Genomic DNA, 20978 nt, shown 5'->3' with positions numbered 1-20978 from the left:
AACCGGCTTGGCCAGGGAACAAATGCAACAGTGCAAATGTTTATTTGGCCATTACTTGGAATAGAGAGATGTAGACGTTGATAAGGCAATACAGTTTATCTGTCTTAATCGCACAACAGCACTTCCATCTATCTCGTGATGCTCTTGATGCTTGTTGTTGTTTAGTCATTTAGTCGTGTCCAACTCTTCGTGACCCCATGGACCAGAGCATGCCAGGCACTCCTGTCTTCCACTGGCTCCCGCAGATTGATCAAACTCATGTTAGTAGCTTCGAGAACACTGTCCAACCATATCATCCCCTTCTCCTTGTGCCCTCCATCTTTCCCAACATCAGGGTCTTTTCCAGGGAGTCTTCTCTTCTCATGAGGTGGCCAAAGTATTGGAGCCTCAGCTTCAGGATCTGTCCTTCCAGTGAGCGCTCAGGGCTAATTTCCTTAAGAATGGATAGGTTAGATCTTCTTGCAGTCCATGGGACTCTCAAGAGTCTCCTCCAGCACCATAATTCAAAAGCATCAATTCTTCGGCGATCAGCCTTCTTTATGGTCCAGCTCTCGCTTCCATACATCACTACTGGGAAAGCCATAGCTTTAACTATACAGGCCTTTGTTGGCAAGGTGATGTCTCTGCTTTTTAGGATGCTGTCTAGGTTTGTCATTGCTTTTCTCCCAAGAAGCAGGCATCTTTTAATTTCATGATTGCTGTCACCATCTGCAGTGATCATGGAGCCCAAGAAAGTAAAATCTCTCATTGCCTCCATTCCTTCCCCTTCTATTTGCCAGGAGGTGATGGGACCAGTGGCCATGATCTTAGTTTTTTTGATGTTGAGCTTCAGACCATATTTTGCACTCTCCTCTTTCACCCTCATTAAAAGGTTCTTTAATTCCTCCTCACTTTCAATTCCTCCTCACTTCATGCTTAGCTAGTTCAGAGGCTTTGCCACCATCCTCCCCGAGTAGCTGTGGTGACTCCATGGACATTCCGGACTCAAAGGAATGCAGAAACTACAGGACAGTTTTGGCAGCAGGACAAATCAGGTTTTCCAAGGTGCTAAATGCCATGCCGTTTCCATGGTGCACCACAGAAACTTTGGCATTTCTTGCTGGTCAGAGGTCTCATGTAGTGCCTCAGCTGCACCAACTCACAACCATCCCACCTCCGTCCCCTGCTTATTCCAAAACCATGAAATTCTACAAGGACAGAATGGATGCCCCATATTTCAAATGGCACTGACTCCTTAACTGGAGAAGGCAGATGGCAACAGATCTTTGCTGCAGCAATCCCATTCCAGAGTGTCTCTCTCATGTCTCTCTCTTTTCTCTTCTACCTGGTACATTGCTTTGTTTTGGCAAGTCTGTGCCACATGGTAGACTGGGCGTGGAAGAAGGGAAGTTTATTTTTGGATATCTGCCTGCATGTGAGAGAAATAAATATCTTGGAAAGGCAACCAGATGTTCCCTAATTGGCTTGATAAATACAGCAGATGTTTCATCTCCTTGATTTATGGCAGGAGTGGCACTGCCAAAGTTTTGTGTTGTGTGGCAAGGAGGAGGCAGCCCTCAAGGCTGCAATCTGGATTTAAGCAAAGGAGCAGCCCCACCATGAAAAGGTCCAATCTATCACTTTTCTGCAGCTTTCTGGCATTTGGAGCCTACCTTGTACCAATGGAGTGCAAGTGGGAACTGTTTGCAAACTTTGCACAAACTTCCAAAACTGGTTCAGGGCATCTAACAGAAGATCTCAAGGGTGTGATCCCCTAATTTGTGGCTGGGTGCCATTTTGGGTAACCAGATCCCTGTACACACAGTACAGTGCCCTTGAGGCTGTAACTTAGATTCTTATCCATCCCTGTTCCTTCTCCATGTAGCTCTGATGTTTGCCGCTTATTCCCCAGAGGTGGCCACACTTTTTCTGAAGGAAGAAAAACGAGCAATCCCTGTAATCGTACAAATAAACAATTTTATACTCCACTGAGACTAGAGCTGTCCTCTGTTCCCATGCATATCATGAATATCTCCAGACAAGAGGCCACTGGAATGAAACTTGCATGGCGTGGGTGGAGAATAAAAGAGGCAGGCCCATAATAATGTTTCTGCTGATGTGTTACAAAACATTTCATAAGCTCAATAAGGGTAATTGTTGGAGAATTGAATAATGCTGACAGAAACAAAGGTGCTGTGGTTAAACCGTGTCAGTTTACTGCATTTGGAGACATTTAGCAGACACACTCAAGACCAGCTAGTGCGGATTAGTTACTCCCTGCTAATTCCTGTTAATCACCTTCTTCAAGGTAGTTTAAGGATAGATTTTTCTCAGGGCTTATCCACATTTCCTTTTTGCCCCGCTATTTTCCAGGCAGAAATCCACATTTTAACGCTTCGTGCCCAAGCATGTTGTTTTTTTGCCCCGTGAGGTTGCTATTTTCCTAAGTTTGAGGAGGGTGAGGGAAGACCTGAGAGAGGGCACAATGCCCTGGAATCTAGATGGGTCTTTGGGCCATAGCAATTCAGATTTCCCTCATTCTTTCTTTTTCTTTTTAAAATAATTTTTATGGTTACAAAAGCATGTGCATTGTCTCTCTTGTTTTTCCAGGTCTTGGTGTCTTTTCTACAGATCAGTTACATTTGATGTGAGGCATTAGTATTGTATACCTTTCTTTCTTTCTTTCTTTCTTTCTTTCTTTCTTTCTTTCTTTCTTTCTTTCTTTTTCTTTCTTTCAGCTTTCCTTCATTCACTTTCTTGATTTCCACCTCAGCTTCTTTAACCACCTTTTCTTCCTTTTTCCTGCCTCATATTCCCCTCCCTGCTTGTTTCTTGAAGCTTTCCTTCATCCACTGCATGTCCCCCTGGTCACCTTCCTTTCTTTACACCTCTGCTCCTTTGCCACCCTCCTTCCCATTTCCCTCATCTTTCTGTGAGACCTTTCTTGGCATGCCTTCGTCTAGCTGCTTTCCCCCTCAGCGCTCTCTTTCCCCCTTCTTTTCTTACGCTGCTTTCCCCCCACCCAACAAACTCTCATCTCCTCAGATTCTCCCTCTTTCCCTTCCCTTGAGCTTCGAAATGCCGCCGCCTTCTCCTTCCTCAGCTTCCCTTTCCACCTTGACTTCTTAATTCCACACGCCCACAAAATCCCTTCAGAGCCTCAGGCAGGCTTCTTGCCATCCCTTTTCTCTCGAAGACTCTTTTCGAGCCTGACATTCCCTCACTTTCATCTTTTTCCCCCTTTCAACCGCTTTATCTCCGCTCTCCCTCCTGTTTCTTAGTCCTCTCCACCTCATCTGATTTCATTTCCCTCAGCGGTTCTTACATTTTCTCTATTTCTTTTGAACGGCTTTGCTAATTTTCCTTCAGCCGCTCTCATTTTTCCCGCCTTTTCCCCCTCCCTCTCTGCCCCTCAGCAATGGGGAGGGACCGGCAGCAAAAATAAAAATAAAAGGGCAGGAAAGAAATACTGCCTGTGCCATTGAGGCTCACTGTTATGTAGTGAGTTGAATAGGATCCAAAATGCAGCAGTCTGATTGGTCCTAGAACAATAGGATTCAGAATGCAGCAGTCTGATTGGTCCACAGAAGCCACCCAATCCAGCTCCAGGTGGAAGTGAATCCGCAACCTGATTGGCCTACAGGTGAATCCCAGAATTAGCCAATCACGTGGGGCCCATTGTGTAAATAATGTATATAAAGCAGACATTCTGGGGGAAATGCCATTCCTCCTCACCACTATGAGCTGAATAAAGAACATGAAATCCACTCTCGACTCTGAGTATATTTCACTCACCCTTCCAGATGTAGTTTGTTGCTCTCTTAGCCTCCCCGGCCTTGGGCACCCTTGGCAGAAGGAAGGTGGAAGGGGGTAAAAAGGAGGAGGGGGCTTTTCACGGTAAACAACAGCAAACTCTAGAATATATTGCTTCAGAGATTGCATCTTTCCCCCCAATCTTCAGCAGCAGCAAGATTTCAGGGCATAGGCGCCATTCCTGAGGGGCTGTGGGTCCCGGGGCAACGCAAACATTTTACTGTGAGTGCTCTGCTGGGCGACCCAACATGTCCTGTTGGGAATGGAGCTTGCCATATTCCAAAAATTGAAAATCTGGACACAAAAGCAGTTGAGCTTTTTTCGACCATTGAGCTTTTTATTTTTGTGAAATCACAAAAAAGGAGCTATTTTTCGGAAATTTGCCAAGAATTCAACCCTTCCTGTATGGGTTTCCCCAGACATTTAAAAATTCTTCCCGGACGCCATTTTTGATGGACATGTCCCAACTACATCCAGGAGATTACGCTTGTATGGCAGCCCTAACTTTAAGAAATATGGTGCATTGACTCATATTTAGAACCCGGGTGCAGAACAGCATAGGGGCATCCCAGAGAGGGCACAGAAGGGCAGGCAGACTCCTATGTCCTCCTGGCTGGAGTGGAGAGGTGTGATTTCTACACTTGGGAAGACCATGGAGCAGAGCAGTGAGAGGTGTGCCCTGGGCAGAGTCCTGAGGGCCAGTCAGGGAGGCCTGGAGGGCCACATTTGGCCCTTTGCCAGATGGGGTTCCCTACCCCTGCCCTAGTAAGTGCCTTTAGGATTGTAGCCTTAATCCATTTCAAGCTGCTCAGACTCACGAAATCGATCAGTTAAGGTTCTGAAGGTGCTGAGAAGTATCTTGTGTCCTCTTAATTCAGAAAGCAAAGCAAGGAGAGGTGACTCCCAGGTGTGGAATTAGGAACAGACAGGACAGGTTCTTCTCAAACTGACCACTTAAATCTTGCAAGAGGACGTGCCAGGACGTGTAAGCAAATTTTATCATGCATTTCCTGATTTCTAAGTGCATGAGAGTCATTTGTTAAGCATGGGCTGGTGGTGCCCAAGGCAAGTCAATACTCATCAGGGCAGGCTTGTTGAAATCAATGGACTTACGTGCCTTTGGGGAAAGGGCCTCCACTCAGTGGGCAGAGATCACCTGCTTGGCATGTAGAAGGTCTCAAGTTCAATCCTACTGGCAGTCAGGGTAGAAAGTACTGCACTAGATGGACCAAGGGTCTGACTCAGTATATATATATTTTTATTTTTAATTTATGATGTTCAGTTACATACATGTCAATAGTTTTCCAATCATTCCAACATCTCAAAGCTCAACTTTCTTCCTCTTCTTTATGCAGTTCCTTAAATTATTTTTTTTTTACATTTCCTGCATATTTTAAATTAACTTATTATTTTATTCATCTACTTTAAATATATACTCTTAAGAAACTGCAGGATATTGCAATAATCCTGCCAATGTGTTTACAGTTTGTAAATATTCAGTAAACCATTTCCATTCTTTCATGAAAATTTTGTTAGCTTGATTTCTTTTTTTTCCGGTAAGTTTCGCCATTTCTGCATATTCCGTAAGTTTTTGTATCCATTCTTCTTTCATCGGGACTTCTTCTTTCCATTTTTGGGTAAATAACATTCTTGCCGCTGTAGTTACATACATGAATAAATTTATATACTGTTTAGGTAGTTCTACCCCTAAAATTCCCAAAAGGAAAGCTTCTGGGTTGTTGTTTTTTACAAATGTTATTTTAAACAACTTTTTCAGTTCATTATATATCGTTTCCCAGTAAACTTTAACCTTACTACAAGACCACCACATGTAATAAAAAGTACCTTATTTCTCTTTGCATTTCCAACACTGATTTGATTTTGATTTATACATTTTTGCCAATTTACTTGGTGTTAGATACCATCAATGGGTCTGGCTCAATATAAGGCAGCTCTCTGTGAGTACTGCTTAGGTTATTTCCAGACAGGAACTTAATTGTGTGAATTGCTGACAACGGGGTGTTGCTTTGTTCTTAATTAACAGGATTTCCCCTGGAAAATGTAAATCCAAATTAAATATGGTGGGGTGGGGAGATGCAGGCTGCATTTGATGTCAAAGGTGTTGTGTGGACGCTGTGAAAAAATGTGCATTCATGAGAAGCACCTATCCTATCATAAAAACCTGTTGGGAAGCAGCCTTGCTTGGATTCTTTGGGTCCTGGGTGTGCAAGAACAAAGGGCATCTTTGCAAACATGCCATACAATGATTCCACCCCCCTCCATAAAAAAGAATATTGGGAACTGTAGTTTGTTAAGGGTGCTGCTGTTGCCATTCCCACGATTCTTTGGGAGAAGGCATGAATGCATCGAGAAACACAAATAGTCTCAATTTTTCCAGCCCCTAGAATGGTCTTCTGCAGCGTTTTCCCCGACTTGGCTTTCTGGACAAGGAAATAGCCATCATTGTTGGGCCCTTACATTCACATGACCAAACAGTCCAAGCATCCCTCTCTTTAAATCAAGAGAGGAAGAGATGCCAGTGCCTCAGTTTCCCTCCTGGAAACCGGTTTTGGATGTTTGCTCCTGAGCTGAGAATAACGGTGGTTTTGTAAACGTGACACTCCCCACAGAAGGCCCGTGAAAAGTTTAATGGATCACTGTTCAAGGATCCCTTAAAACTGCGGCGGGGATACTATTTACAAGCCCACAGTGGGCAGCGGGGGGGAACCACAGGTCGTTTTTCATTCCTCCACCCCCCCCCCATCCAAACCCATCTGCGTTATGCATCTTGTAAACTGCGCGGCCTGTTGCGCTCCATATTTATTGGACCATAAATAAAACCTATTCAAAATTTTATGATACTCGCTGGATTCCGTGGCCCCCACCCCCGATTTTTATGGCCCTTTTTTGCTTCTGATGTGTGATGCAATCGCAAGTAAGAAATGGATACTCTCGCCAGCTGCACCTTAATGCCACGGGAATCACTGGAGGCGTTCGATCCAGGTGGGGAGGGGAAGGCTGGGTCCCTTCCCCACACACTTTGGGGAGAGAAGGGGGGGCAAAGAGTGTGTAAAAAACCAGACCCACCAAATTCTTGTTATAAGATTGCTCACTGCTCCAACCTCCTGGTTTCTGACTCAGCTGTTAAACCCTTAGACTTGCCACAGAAATATGAAACGAAATCCTTGGGTTACACTCTTAAACAAGGGTTGGGGGACACCTGCGAGACATTGCTGGGCCCCAGCTGCCCCAACAGCCAGCATGGCCAATGGTCAGAGATGATGATGGTGGGAGTTATACCGTATTTTACGCTCTATAAAACACACTTTTCCCCTCCTAATGGGGAAATGTGTGTGCGTCTTATGGAGCGAATGCAGGCGGGAGGCTCTGCTCAGCGCTCCCTTTAAAGAGCCGCATGGAGCGTGTGTGCGGCTCTTGGGGGCTTTTCCGCTCTTTAAAGGGAGTGCGGCTCTTGGGGGCGCCTTAGCCATGCGCAGCCTCCCCCGGGCAGGGGATGAAGGCTCCCCTTGCCCGGGAGAGGCTGCGTGCAGCTATCCCATAAACCAGAACAGCTAGCGGGATCGCTGCACAGCGATCCCAATGGCTGTTCTGGCTCCTGGGAGTCAGAATATTTTTTTTCTTGTTTTCCTCTTCCAAAAACTAGGTGCGTCTTATGGTCTGGTGCGTCTTATAGAGCGAAAAATACGGTCGCTTGCTATAACACACTGAGGGCCACAGTTCATCTCCTCATTAAAAGAAGGCAAAGTTGTGATGCAGGAGCTAGGGTGGGGCAGTAAAGGCAAGCGTTGGTCTAGCTCAGGGATGGGAAACCCATGGCCCTGTAGAAGTTGCAGGACTCCCAACAGCCAGCATGGAAGGACGAAGGGCGCAGTGGCGTAGCATGGGTTGTCAGCACCCGGGGCAAGGCAAGTAATTTGCGCCCCCTAACCCGTGGATTTGCGCCCCCTAACCCGTGGATTTGTGCCCCCTAACCTGTGGATTTGCGCCCCCTAACCCTAACCCCCAGATGTTGTGCCCGGTGTGGCCGGCCCCCCCTGCACCCCCACGCTACGCCACTGGAAGGGCACTGGAGTCCGACAACATCTGGAGGGCCACCTATATTACCCCTTCCTGCTCTTGTGCTGCCCTCACAGAATGATGATTTCTGGGTTTTTGTAGAGCAGCAGGAGTGATGCGAAGGGGGTCGCTCAGCCTACCTGAAACGCCCCATCTTAGGCCCAGAAGACGTGAAGCAATAACCTAGGAAAGAGTGCCCTGAAGGGTGCTTTCTTTCTCCATGCTCAACGGTGGCAGCCAACTCTTGCGCACTTCTGGCCGCCTGAAAGGTTTCTAGTTCAAAGAAAGGGGCTTTTCCGGCACCTCCTCGCTGGGAAAGAACCCCTCCTTGGGCGCAGCTCCTCATGGATCAAGCACTGTGACTTTAAAAGCCAATCCGCCCACAGGCACACACCTCCTGCCGTGCCCAGCCCTCAAGGTATTGGCCAAGAGGTGGGGAGAGAGGCAACCTGGGAGGGGAGCTAAGCTCCCCCTCTCCCATGCAGTGGAGGAGACACATGCCCCCAGATGGAGCCCCCTGCGTACTGACAGGTTTTGCACACACACTTGCACACACAGCTTCCTTTGCAGCTAGGCAGGCTCTTTTCATCACCTCCACATCTGGGAAACGGTGAGGGAGGTGTCAGGAGGTGAAGGCAAGAGGAAGCTTTCCCACAGTTCTGGCACTGCTGCTGTTGCTACCTGCGGCTGTGGAAAGCGCCACCCGCAGGGTTGCCCAGCAGCCCTGCCAGGGTCCCTCTTGGCACCAGGTGGTGCCAGCCATCTCCTCGAGTGCCTGGCAGCAGCATTTCGCCTGCGGGCTGCTTTGGGACAGGATTGGGTCCAGGCCCAAAGCCAGAGGGTTTCCTTCCAAGGGTGGAGAGACACCCTCGTGGTTTGCGGTGGGGCAGCCTTGGTTGTTGAAAGACCCTCCTCAGATTTGAGGAGGATGCAGGGCTGTGACAGCAAGGATAATGGGCCATTGGCAGTTTTGCCCCTTGGCAGACACATCTGCTGTTTCAGAGGCCTCTCTCCAAGGGCCCAGCCTCTCTCATCTGGTTGACAAAAGAGCTTCCCCTGCCCAATGGCTTTTCCCTGTTCTGTGGAACAGCGTCCCTCCTCTCAAGACCCCTCTAGGTCCACACTTTCCGGAAACAGCTGGAGGTGTTTTTTGTTCTGATTGGCTTCATCCCCAAGTGGAGAAAGGGGTCTTTGCCACGAGTGCCGACTTGTTGGGGTTTCAGTCTGGTTTTAAATGTGTTCCTTGTTTTTGTTTCCCCCGTGGTTTCTAATTATCGTATGGGCAATTTGCCTTGAGATGCTAAGGCGATGAAGAAATCAATAAAAACAATAATGAATGAACCAGGGCCAGGAAAGATGGCTGGTTTCGTCAAGGGGCATCTTTGCTCCTCGGAAGTGGCACTGTGAGAAATCAGAACAACCGTTTCCTGCTCCTCTTACAGGTGTTAACAGGCGTTTTTATTACTCCCAGTTGCTGTTGCTGTCAATGCTCAGCGTGCTTGTTTTGCATCCGTACGCTAAGCCTCAGCTGGATTTTCTCTGTCCTCTTGGCATTTCATCACCTCTTGACTCCACCATCTCCAATGTTCTCCTCTTCACCCGCCAGCTTATATATTCCTGCCAGCTTCGTGCACCTGAGGAGCACCTCGTCCGCAAAAGCATCTTATGTAATAAAATTGCTTCCCTTTAAAGCTTTTGTTTGTTCGTCCTGGGCAAAGGCTGTGACTAATGTGTAGCAGCAGCAGCAGCTCAGTGTACAAGAATGCAGAAGTCTGAAACCTCAAGCCCAGTTATCACAGCAGAAACACAGAGATACATAAAATAAAAGTCAGATTACTAATTATTCTTAAGAAACCTTTCCCACAAAAACGTCCGTTACTTCCAATAGATGTACATAGCCACTTCCCTGGAAGTATCCCCCAAACATTCCTTTTGGATTTTGTTCTTCATTGGTCAACACAGCTATTTCCTGACTCCAGCTGGCCAGACTCACATCTAATTTCTCATTCTCGGCTTTCCATAACCAACGACCAAATTAACTTTCTTTCTTTCCTCAGCCAGGCCTGCCAACGGCAGTCAGAACATAGGGAGAAAATGAACTTTTCTGCCTCATGTACCGTGCTGGTCAACACTGGCCGGCAGCATCTATCCAGGGGCTGAAGCAGGGAAGACGCTGTTGGTGACTGAAGCTGAGTCCTTGAGTTGAAAAGGATGACACAATGATTCAATCGTTTTTTAATAAAGACAGACACCATATACCATGGTGTAACCTTGGATGTCAGTTTTGTGTTCCTATCCAGGTGATGATAACAGCAAAAATCCCCTTCCTTGGTGGCTGGTGCCTTTGAGTCTGGTTGGGAAGAAGACAGGGAGCCCTTAAGATAGGCAAACCAGGGTGAGGCGGGCTGAGGTTGATGAGACCCTCTCCAGGGGTCCAGGCAGAGCGGGGAGGCCTGCCCTGGCTGGCCAGCAGATGCCATGTAAGGCTACACATATGTCATATGGCTTTCGCCAGCTGCAAGCACAATGACAGCCTGGGCTTGTTCTAGCTTCTCCAAGATCTGGCCTGGATTTGTCCTTTGTGGAAGAGATTCCTGGGGTTAGCTGACAGCGGAGGTCTTGTGTAGCAGCTCTGAGCGCAAGGGGCTGGCAAAGGGTCTCTAGAAAACTAGGGGCCCCTTGAAGGGGAGGGTGGCAAAACGGGCACCTGCCGTGCCTTACGGAAAACGAGGCTTTTGCGTGTTGCCACAAGCCTTCCTGACGCATATCGTTGGGTGGAGCCGAAAGGCAGCCGAGCTGCTTTTTAAACATTTGGTGATCTGGCCTGATGAGAAATTGTGCACGCAACTGGTGGGAGCATGGTTATGCAGTGACATCACGCAGAGTGAAACAGGGTGGTGGTGACGTCATGAGCCAGTGGCGCAACAGCAGGCCTCAAGCCGTGACAGAGAAATGATTCCTTTCCAAAGAAGACCCAGAGATGTGGGTTTTGGATGTGGTTGCTCAATGCATGCTCAGAGGCACTTTTTGTCCTCATCATTTCTCCATCTTCTTCCAGGGCCTGGCCTTGGCATTGCAAAGTGTGTCAGTGGCTCCTCTGGACAGTTGGGCCCCTGTGGTTTAGATTGGCTTCCTGTCAGGCAGAAGTTCAACAAGTGCAGCCTTCTTTTGTTTCCATAGCAACTGCTGCAGGATCAATCCAGGGGTGTGTTTGGGCATCTAACCAGGCATCCAGTACAGATGCCTCTGGGATGGAGGCCAGAAGATGGTGCCTTTTCCTCCTATTAGTCCCCGGCAGCCTTTCAAGGGTCCACAAAGCTGGAGGCTGTACAGTCGTACCTTGGATCCCAAACGCCTTGGTACTCAGACATTTTGGCTCTCAAACACCAAAAACCTAGAAGTTAGTCCACCTCCGACCCAAACGTCCGGCGGGGCTTCCACGGCTTCCAATTGGCTGTAGGAGCTTCCTGCAGCCAATCAGAAGCCACCTTTTGGTTTCCGAACATTTTGGAAGTCGAATGGACTTCAGGAATGGATTCTGTTCGACTTCCAAGGTACGACTGTATTCTCATAGCAAACGAGAGCTCAAGAGGAAAGGGCTGCTAGATGAAACCCTGGGAGAGCCTATATATTCCAATACTCTGGGTTGTAGTCAACTCAGTCCTGCTCACAGCAGACCTACTGAAAGTAACAAGGCCTAAGCTAATGTTGTCTGTTAACTTCAATGGGTCTACTCTGAGCAGGAGTAACATTGGCTACAACCCACTGTCTCCCTCCCAATCCTACATGTTGTCAGCCAATGTTAATCCTACTCAGTGTAGACTCAGTGAAATCCATTGACGTGACTAACATAGGTCCATTAATTTAAATGGGTCTGCTGTGACTTGATTGGCTACAACCCTAACTACCGTATTTTTCGCTCTATAAGACGCACCAGACCACAAGACGCACCTAGTTTTTGGAGGAGGAAAACAAGGGGGAAAAAATTCTGAATCTCAGAAGCCAGAACAGCAAGAGGGATCGCTAGGCAGTGAAAGCAGCGATCCCTCTTGCTGTTCTGGCTTCTGGCTTCTGGGATAGCTGCGCAGCCTGCAGTCGCTCCATAAGACGCACACACATTTCCCCTTACTTTTTAGGAGGGGAAAAGTGAGTCTTATAAAGCAAAAAATACGGTATGTTGCCTCTGGAAGGCCAAGGAGCCTTTTTGACCCACCCATCCCAGAGTTAAACACCCCTGCAAAATTTTCTTGATGCTTTGGAGAGGGGCATCTAAAGTTCTAAACACACCATATTCTGTGTGGGTGAGCTGCACCTGTTGGAATTCAGCCTGCTCCACCTCTGCTAAAGGAACAAGTGTGTGTGTTTGGGGAAAGCGGCCACCCTCTTTGGCCTGGCATAAAGCACTCCCTGCCCCCAGGAAGAAGCAAAAGGAAACCCCACCCACCATTCACCCTGGCCTCAAGCGAGCCCTGAGCAGAACCAGGAAGCCAGGCTGATGGGTGGCGGCCGCTGCTGCTGCTTTGAGGAAGACGCTGGCCAGGCCACACCTTGCACTACTTCCCTGTGAGTAGGGTATGAATCAGGGCCAGCTCCTAGGGGAGGTAAACAAACAGGGGCTGTTCCTCTCCACTCTCTCACCAGCTCATGGTGCCCAGTGGGCAAGGAGGTGGCTTGCCATAGAGTGCAACTCCAGCACCCACCAGCAGGACAAGCGAGTTTCCAGGGGGCCACCAGCAGTGGCGTAGCGTGGGTTGTCAGCACCCGGGGCAAGGCAAGTAATTTGTGCCCCCTAACCCGTGGATTTGTGCACCCTAACCCCCAGATGTTGCGCCCGGTGCGGCCGGCCCCCCCTGCACCCCCCACGCTACGCCACTGGCCACCAGCACTCTTGCACAAAAGGGTAGAGGTTGTGCAAAAGAAAAAGAGGGATCAGCGCTGTTTGTTTGTCTTAGGCATTTATGAACGCCTCGCCTTTTAACCAAAAAGGCTTGCAAAAGTCAGCATTAAGGTGGTCCCTGCCCATCAAGGTTGACAGTCTAAAAAAGGCATGACACAAAAGCTCTATATGTAATTCTTACAAAGCAATTATAAGGCCTGCACAGATTCTGGCTATCTCAAAGAGCAGCAGCTCAGCTGCGGTTTAGGCTGCCTTGCCCCCGATGAAGAGCACACACAGAGAGCAGATCCAGGAGCAGAGGCGATGGCAGAATCCAGGCTGAGAGAGCCTTCTTCAAAAGTGGCAGAGCAATAAATCTTCTCTTTGGACAGGAGGCTATTTTCTACAGCCTGGCAAAAAGGTGTTCAAGGGGACATTCCAGACTTGCAAGAGCTGGTGAGGGGTGTGGCTTGAGGACAGTCTCAAGGGTCACATTGGAACCCTGAAGTGGGGTCGTCCATCCCTGCTGAAACTGAAGGCCAGGGCTGCATCCTGGAAGATTACCATGGAGAAGAGGGATCCCTTGAGAAAAATGTGTGCTAAGCTCCAGCATTCCTGAGAGTCAGGCTGGGATGATTTGCTGGTGCAAGATCTCCCTCTGCTGGCAAATCACGAGAACTCGTGGAAATCCAACAAAACTGAGTGTTGGAAGATTCAGTACGGATAAAAGAAAGTACCCTATAACACGCACCCGACCATAACACGCACGTAGTTTTTAGAGGAGGAAAATCCATAGGCATGCCACCCGTAGGCATTCCCTCCATAACACGCACAGACATGTCCCCTTACTTTTTAGGAGGAAAAAAGTGAGTGTTATGGTGCAAAAAATACGGTACTTCTTTAGGCAGAGCATAGTCAAGACTATGGAACTCACTCTCACAGGAGGGCAGAGATGGCCACTCGGATGGCAAATTATTTATTTATTTATTTTTCAAAAAAAATTATTAGTTTTCTCTTATAACACATAGACAAAAACACAAAAGGAAAAACATAACATTTGACACAACATAATAACTTAACAACAATAAAAACACACAAAATAAAAGAATTTTTTCTTCTTATTCCCTGATGTATTTACATTGCTAAAAGACTTCCTCGACACCCTCCAATCTGGATTTCATCATATTACATATTTAGCAGTTCCCAATTTCAAATTTATAGCATCAGTATCTTCTTTCATTACAAACCTCTTAACCTTACTTCCAGTTGTAATCCATATTAATCTTTATTATTAATCTTTTTTTGTCCCTTAGCCTAATCTGTTACTTCTAGGGATTTCTTAATTATCTTATATAACAATATCTCACTAAATATTCTTTAAATTTCTTCCAGTCTTCTTGTGTTTCCTCCTCTTTCTGGTTGCGAATTCTTCCAGTCAGGTCAGCCAGCTCCGAAAAATCCATCTTCATCTGCCATTCTTCTATTGTTGGTATTGCTTGCAATTTCCAATTTTTGGCTAATAAAAGTCTTGCTGCTGTAGTGGCATACAAACACAGTCTAGCATCCTTCTTGGGCAATTCCGGTCCTGTTATTCCAAGTAGAAAGGCTTCTGGTTTCTTAATAAATGTATTTTTCATCATTTTTTAAAATTCATTATAAATCTTTTCCCAGAAGTATTTCACCTTGGGACACGTGCACCACATATGAAAAAAGCACCTTCTTTCTCTTTACATTTCCAACATAAGTTATCATTAATGTGGTAGATTTTTGCTAGTTTCACCGGATGGCATTTTGGATGGCATTTTAAGAGGATTAGATAAATTCAGGGAGGAGAGGGCTATCAAAGGTCACTACAGTGGTGCCTCGCAAGACGAAAAGAATCCGTTCTGTGATTCTCTTCGTCTAGCGGTTTTTTCGTCTTGCGAAGCAAGCCCATTGACGGATTAGCGGATTAGCGCTATTAGTGGCTTATCGGATCAGCTGATAAGCGGCTTAGCGGCTTAGAAAAGGGGGGGGGGAAACCCCGCAGGAACTTGCAATACATTTTCGTCTTGCGAAGCAAGCCCATAGGAGATTCGTTTTGCGAAGCACCTCCAAAACGGAAAACTCTTTCGTCTAGTGAGTTTTCCGTCTTGCGAGGCATTCGTCTTGCAGGGCACCACTGTAGTCACGATGCCTATTCTCTGCCACCACAGCCAGCAATGCTTCTGAAAACCACAAAAGCAAGCATAAAAGCAAAGCACAGGAGGGGAGAGGGCTGTTGTGCTCGAATTCTGGTTGAGAGTTTCCCATCATGGGCATCTGGTTGGCCACTGTGAGAATAGGATGATGGACCAGATGGGAAAGTTTTTCTCCCTCTCTCAACACACTGGAACTCATGGGAAACCATCCAAGCTTTTTAAAACAAAGCCTGATATTCCTGTGTTGCATTGTCTTCTGTTTGCGGGCACTTGCGCTAAACCCTGTCTTACGACCGCAGCAGCGGCCGCTGACCTGGAATGCAAAATATTACAGTGGTGCCCCGCAAGACGAATGCCTCGCAAGACGGAAAACCCGCTAGACGAAAGGGTTTTCCGTTTTGGAGGTGCTTCGCAAAACGAATTTCCTATGGGCTTGCTTCGCAAGACGAAAATGTCTTGCGAGTTCCTGTGGGGTTCCCCCCCCCCTTTTCCCAAGCCGCTAAACCGCTTATCAGCTGATCCTAAGCTGCTAAGCCGCTTAACAGCTGATCCGCTAAGCCGCTAATCAGCTGATCCGCTAAGCCGCTAATCAGCTGATCCGCTAAGCCGCTTATCAGCTGATCCGCTAAGCCAGCTAAGCCGCTAATAGCGCTAATTCGCTAAGCCGCTAATGGGCTTGCTTCGCAAGACGAAAAAACCGCAAGACAAAGAGACTCGCGGAACAGATTCTTTTCGTCTTGCCAGGCACCACTGTATCCTGTAAGGAACAGTATCATTAACTTGAAGATCGCTGACCTAGGATGAAATTATATGGAGTCAAGAAAATTTTTTATTTGAGGGAGGTGATCCTGGAAGGAAGAAAACCAAAAGAAGCTTGGACAACGGGGTCAGCCTTTTTTCTTTGGCCTTAGCCCCAGCCCCGGCCAGCCGTCCATTGTCCTCCCGGGCAAGGGTGGGTCAAAGGCTGGCTCAAGCATGGCAAATGTTGTTAGCCCAGAAATGGAAACAAGAAGAAATTCTGACGAAAGAAGAATTTGTTGTTGTTGTTTAGTCGTTTAGTCGTGTCCGACTCTTCGTGACTCCATGGACCAGAGCATGCTAGGCACTTCTGTCTTCCACTGCCTCCTGCAGTTTGGTCAAACTCATGCTGGTAGCTTTGAGAACACTATCCAGACGAAATTAATGGACTATGCAAAATTGGACAAAATAACAGGAAGGATTCAAAACCTGTGGGGCCAGAGATTTACAGAGGATTGGAAGAAGTATATGAATTATTTGAAGTGCAACTGTAATCAACACATTACGCAAGTAGGATTACAAGAAGTTTTGTAAGGAGAAATATACGAAGTGTTAGTAGGAAAAGATAGAGATATTGGTTATGAGTTTGAAATGTAATAGGGAAGATAAGAAATGCATACTGAGAGATTAGATTGGAAAATTTTCAGACTGGATTGATGGAAGTCAAAAATTTGAATAAGATGTAGAAGTATGTTTAATTATTGTTGAAAATGATATGTTAAAAAACTAATAAAAATTATATACAAAAAAAAAGGCTGGCTCAAGCAGGTGTGAGGCACCTGCCCAGGTGAGCTGAGGTGTAGCAAACCCCGCCCACCTGTGGGGAAGGGAGGGCAGAAATTCTGGGGAAAGTGTTGGGGGGGGACAAATTGTCTTAAACCAAACAGGCGAACTGCCCCTTGGATTCGTCCTCTAAAAGGGGCCCCATAGCGCCCCCCTAAGGAGCTGCTGGCTAGCTTTGACCCCTCTAAAGAGGGTAATAAGAAGACGTCACACAAGAAACAGGAAGCGCCGCTCTGTACTGTAACCACCGGCCATCTTGCCGCTCTAGCCGGAGCTTCTCGCTTGTCCTGCTCCGGGCGGGGCTCCCTTTTGAACAAGCCGCTTCCCGGCACCCTCCGCGCTCCACCTGCCACCAATTCAGGGCGCGCGGGGGATGCCGGGAAACGGGAGGGATGATTCAAATAGAGAGGACGGGAGAGGCGGAGCGAAAGGCCGGTTACAGCAGGAGTCAGATGGCGGACGGGTAAGCGGGCTTAACCGCCATAGAGCGTGGCAGTGCTAGAAGGGCGTTTCCTGTCTCGGGGGCGGGACGCCTGGGATCCCTAGCTTCCTTTAGAATCAGAGAGAGACAAAGTCACTGGCTATGAGGGCAATTGACGCCGCCACCGCCCTGGCAGGAGAACATCCGGAGCTTTGGGGGGTCGAGTTCTGATTGGCTAGCTGCGTTCTGCGGGCGTGGGAAAAACCCGCAAAGCTTTCCGAAGTCTTATGTGTGTGTTTTTTGCTTCGCTTCGCTCTGGTGTTTTATACGCGGGGGGGGGGGGGATGTATAAATACTTTAATAAGTACTTCCATAAATTAACTGATTAATTAAAATGAAATTGTCCTGCAACCGCAGCCCGTGCGGTTCAGCCTGTAGATTTATGCAAAAAATAATAATAATAATTGATACCCAAGGGCAGCATTTCAACGGTCAAGTTCCCAGAATGGCTTCTGGTAAACATAATTGTGCGTGTTTATTGCACCCATGGAAGGTATAAATTAAAGCAGCAACTGTAAAAACACACACAAAACCCCAGCTGTTTAGCCATATAAAAATTCTGGCTTTGGAAACAGCACGATTTTTTTCAACTCCTGAGGAAACTTCAAGTAAAGACTGCAGCAACCCTGCCCTGGGTAAACCTCTCTGGGGAGGGAGGATGGGGAGTTACTGGCAAGTGAAGAGATTGGAGTGGGTGTGAAAGGGAGGTTTGCAGTTTGTTCCAGTGGAGAAAGTTGCCGCTGGGTGTGACCAGAGGCGGGAATCAGTTTTGTAGAGCTTTATATTAAACAAGGTGGTTAGAAGCATTTGTTTGTGAACGATGCAAGCATAATCCAGAAAGAATATGTAATAAACAAAAATCTGCCCTTATTCCCTTATGTGGGACACAAGAGCCCTTATAGAGTCTTTTGTAGGTTCTCCATCGGTCGGAGAAAATAAGAGGCCAACCAGAGAATATTGAGAAACAAAGCAGCTCGTAAGCCTGATCTTTATTGAAACTGTTGCAACAGGTTACCTGTTAATGGTTACTTGATTGGATACCCCGGGGAGCCTGGCCAGTCTTTTGTAATGACAAATACTTGGTTCCTGAGTCAGGTCACAGGCTTACCCTATTCATACACAGACATACTCTTAGGACAGGATTTGTGAAGGAGGAGACAATGGGGAGGCTTTTCCATTTTCCTTTGACCTTGCAGAGAAATATTTGAGGTCAATTTGGGAGGGACAAAATGGTTTCGGGACTTTTTCTGTGGGGTTTCAGACGTGGTTTATATATGCAGTTATGAATATATATATATATATATATGCAGGTTTTGGTGTCTTCGGGTGTCTTCCCGTGTAAGAGTTGGGGTGTCTAGGCGACGTTTCGACGAGGTCTCACTCGTCATCTTCAGGCTGGTGCTTTCGGCTTCTTGTTACTGGAACAGAGCAGGATCTCAGTGTTTGAGTTCCTATAAATACTGTTGAGGGGGTGTGGTGTATAGCCTCCAACGTTCTGGGCAGAGAGGAAGTTCCCAGGTTAGTGTGCCTTTTCTTCTTTTGTTCCTTAATTACTTGAGGGATATCTTGAGTGATTTCTTGAGTGAAAACAGATAAAATTAGCAAAATCCTCCATAAACACAATATCAAAACAGCCTTTTGCACCAACCAAAAAATAGCCAATATCCTCAGAAACCCCAAAGATAAAATCCAGTTGGAAAACCAAGGGGTCTATGAAATACCCTGCAAAGTCTGCCCAGCCACGTACATTGGACAAACAAACAGACGAATAAATGCACGTATCGCAGAACACAAGAATGCCGTCAAAAAAGAAGAAAAAACTTCCTCTCTTTTCCAACACATGAAAGAAACAGGACACGAAATTAATTTTGCAGATTCCAAATTGCTCTTTAACATGGAACATCACCACAAGAGAATAATCATGGAAGCCATCGAGATAGAGAAACACCCTCACAACATGAACAAGCGTGACGACACGTCCCGCCTGCCAGACATCTGGAAATTAGCCCTCCCCACAAAAACCGACACCAGAACCAGAGGCACACAGAACGCCATCACCAATCAACCACACCAGACCCAAACCCAGACCCTCTCCACAGATAAATTACAGACACCATCCAGTAGCCAAACCATAGTGGCACCTCCGGATGCTGCACCCCCCTGCAATCCCTACACAGATCTGGCTGGCACAGGGCACAAAACCACAGCTCGCCCCTATACACGAAGCCAAGCCAGAGCACAACTAAGTGCAGTACAGCCATCTTCTCAGAAAAACTCTTCACAAGCTCAAGAGGTCAAGACACGAAAGCTTTAGCAACTAATCCACACCTAATGACCCACCTAAGTGGTACTCAGAATATCACTCAAGAAATCACTCAAGATATCCCTCAAGTAATTAAGGAACAAAAGAAGAAAAGGCACACTAACCTGGGAACTTCCTCTCTGCCCAGAACGTTGGAGGCTATACACCACACCCCCTCAACAGTATTTATAGGAACTCAAACACTGAGATCCTGCTCTGTTCCAGTAACAAGAAGCCGAAAGCACCAGCCTGAAGATGACGAGTGAGACCTCGTCGAAACGTCGCCTAGACACCCCAACTCTTACACGGGAAGACACCCGAAGACACCAAAACCTGCATTCCTGTACCCGTGAAAATCTACGAAAGCATATATATATATATATGGTAAAGCGACCCCTATATATATATATATATATATATATATATATATATATATGGTAAAGCGACCCATATATATATATATATATATATATATATATATATATATATATATGTATATATATATATATGACTTTATTTTTTTTTCAATATAAAAAGTAATTTAAAGCACAGTATAGGCACAAATCTTAGAGAAGGAAAATGTAAATGTACTTCTGTAAAATGCAGAAGGGAAATGTGTTGGAAATGTAAGAAAATAAGAATGACCGACTCTAAGTGGTGATTATATTGGTACACACCACCCCAATCTCTGAGCTGCGTGAGATTCCAATCAACTTGGCGTTTACCCAGGGTCTGTGTTTCCTTTGGAAGTTAGGCACAGCAGAAACTGTAGTGTCTTTATGATACATGGTTTATACATACACACACACACACACACACACAACCTGAGTCTACAGGGGAGAGAGGGTTCAGAGCATTCATATCTGCAGAAGATTATTTGGTCTTCTGAATCAATTAGCTCAGTCAGTAGAGCACGAGACTCTTAAGATCGTAGGTTCACACCCCACGTTGGAACAAAAGATTGCTGCATTGCAGGTAGGACTAGATGACCCTCATGGTCCCTTCCAACTCTACAATTCTATGATTCTGTTATTGTTAGGAGCAGCAGGCTTAGGTCTACAAGCAGAGGAACAAGCCATGCTGCCTGTCCCTTTGTTACAGCCTGCTCCAGCTAGCCCACCAAGAGTTCTACTGGCCCTCCTTCTTCCTTGCTTTTCAAACCTCTTGCAAAATGCCACAATTTTCCTTGCCATCCAATCCTGAAATTCTAAACCTAGCCTTTGCCTGTTCACCATACCACATGGGAGAAGGAGCTTTCACTCATCTGATGTCAGGCAATACCACCTCCTTTTGTACTATATGATGGTTCTTCTCCCCAGGTGATTCCTGGTCAAGAAACTGATTCATCACTGCTATATCTTCATCTGGCACCCAGGTTGACTCCAAGCATTTATTAATACCTCACATTTACTCTATAAATTATGGGTGCCTTGAACCCACAAACGCTGGCACCCAGAACTTGTAACAATATGTAAGGATTACAATGTGCAAGATTAAAATGAACTACAATTTAAACTACATTAGCCCACCTAAATTCTACCAACTCTCTGGCTAACATTTATAACATTTCCAAGTGTCCTGGCTATATAGCATTTTAGTTTAAGAAAGAGCTCCAAATTCAGAGTGGAATTCTAGGAAATAGAATCAATTTCAGATGGAAAGTAGTGGAGAGCAATTTGGCATGCAGGA

General features: G+C 46.5%; 1 protein-coding gene across 7 annotated transcripts in view; it reads left to right on the top strand.

The window, feature by feature from the left end:
* Nucleotides 1-20978, top strand: part of LOC310712084 (uncharacterized protein) — a 142356-nt gene that overhangs the window by 109548 nt on the left and 11830 nt on the right. For 2 of the 7 annotated variants that reach the window (XM_083514737.1, XM_083514735.1), the window contains exon 1: nucleotides 17034-17218. The exons of 1 other annotated variant lie outside the window; for it this stretch is intronic. Coding sequence is in view for 4 of the 6 variants with exons in the window: in XM_083514734.1 (XP_083370860.1) it covers nucleotides 16880-16969 (90 nt within the window). In the remaining 2 variants the exon portion in view is untranslated. Of the gene's footprint in view, nucleotides 1-12361; nucleotides 12433-16792; nucleotides 16970-17033; nucleotides 17219-20978 lie in introns of those variants that run through there. 4 more of the 7 variants (XM_083514733.1, XM_083514734.1, XM_083514731.1 and 1 more) reach the window with 4 other exon arrangements.

Source organism: Podarcis liolepis (assembly GCF_965112155.1).
Source record: "Podarcis liolepis genome assembly, chromosome: 7".
Lineage (NCBI taxonomy): Eukaryota > Metazoa > Chordata > Lepidosauria > Squamata > Lacertidae > Podarcis > Podarcis liolepis.
This window is presented reverse-complemented; position numbering and strand designations above follow the sequence as displayed.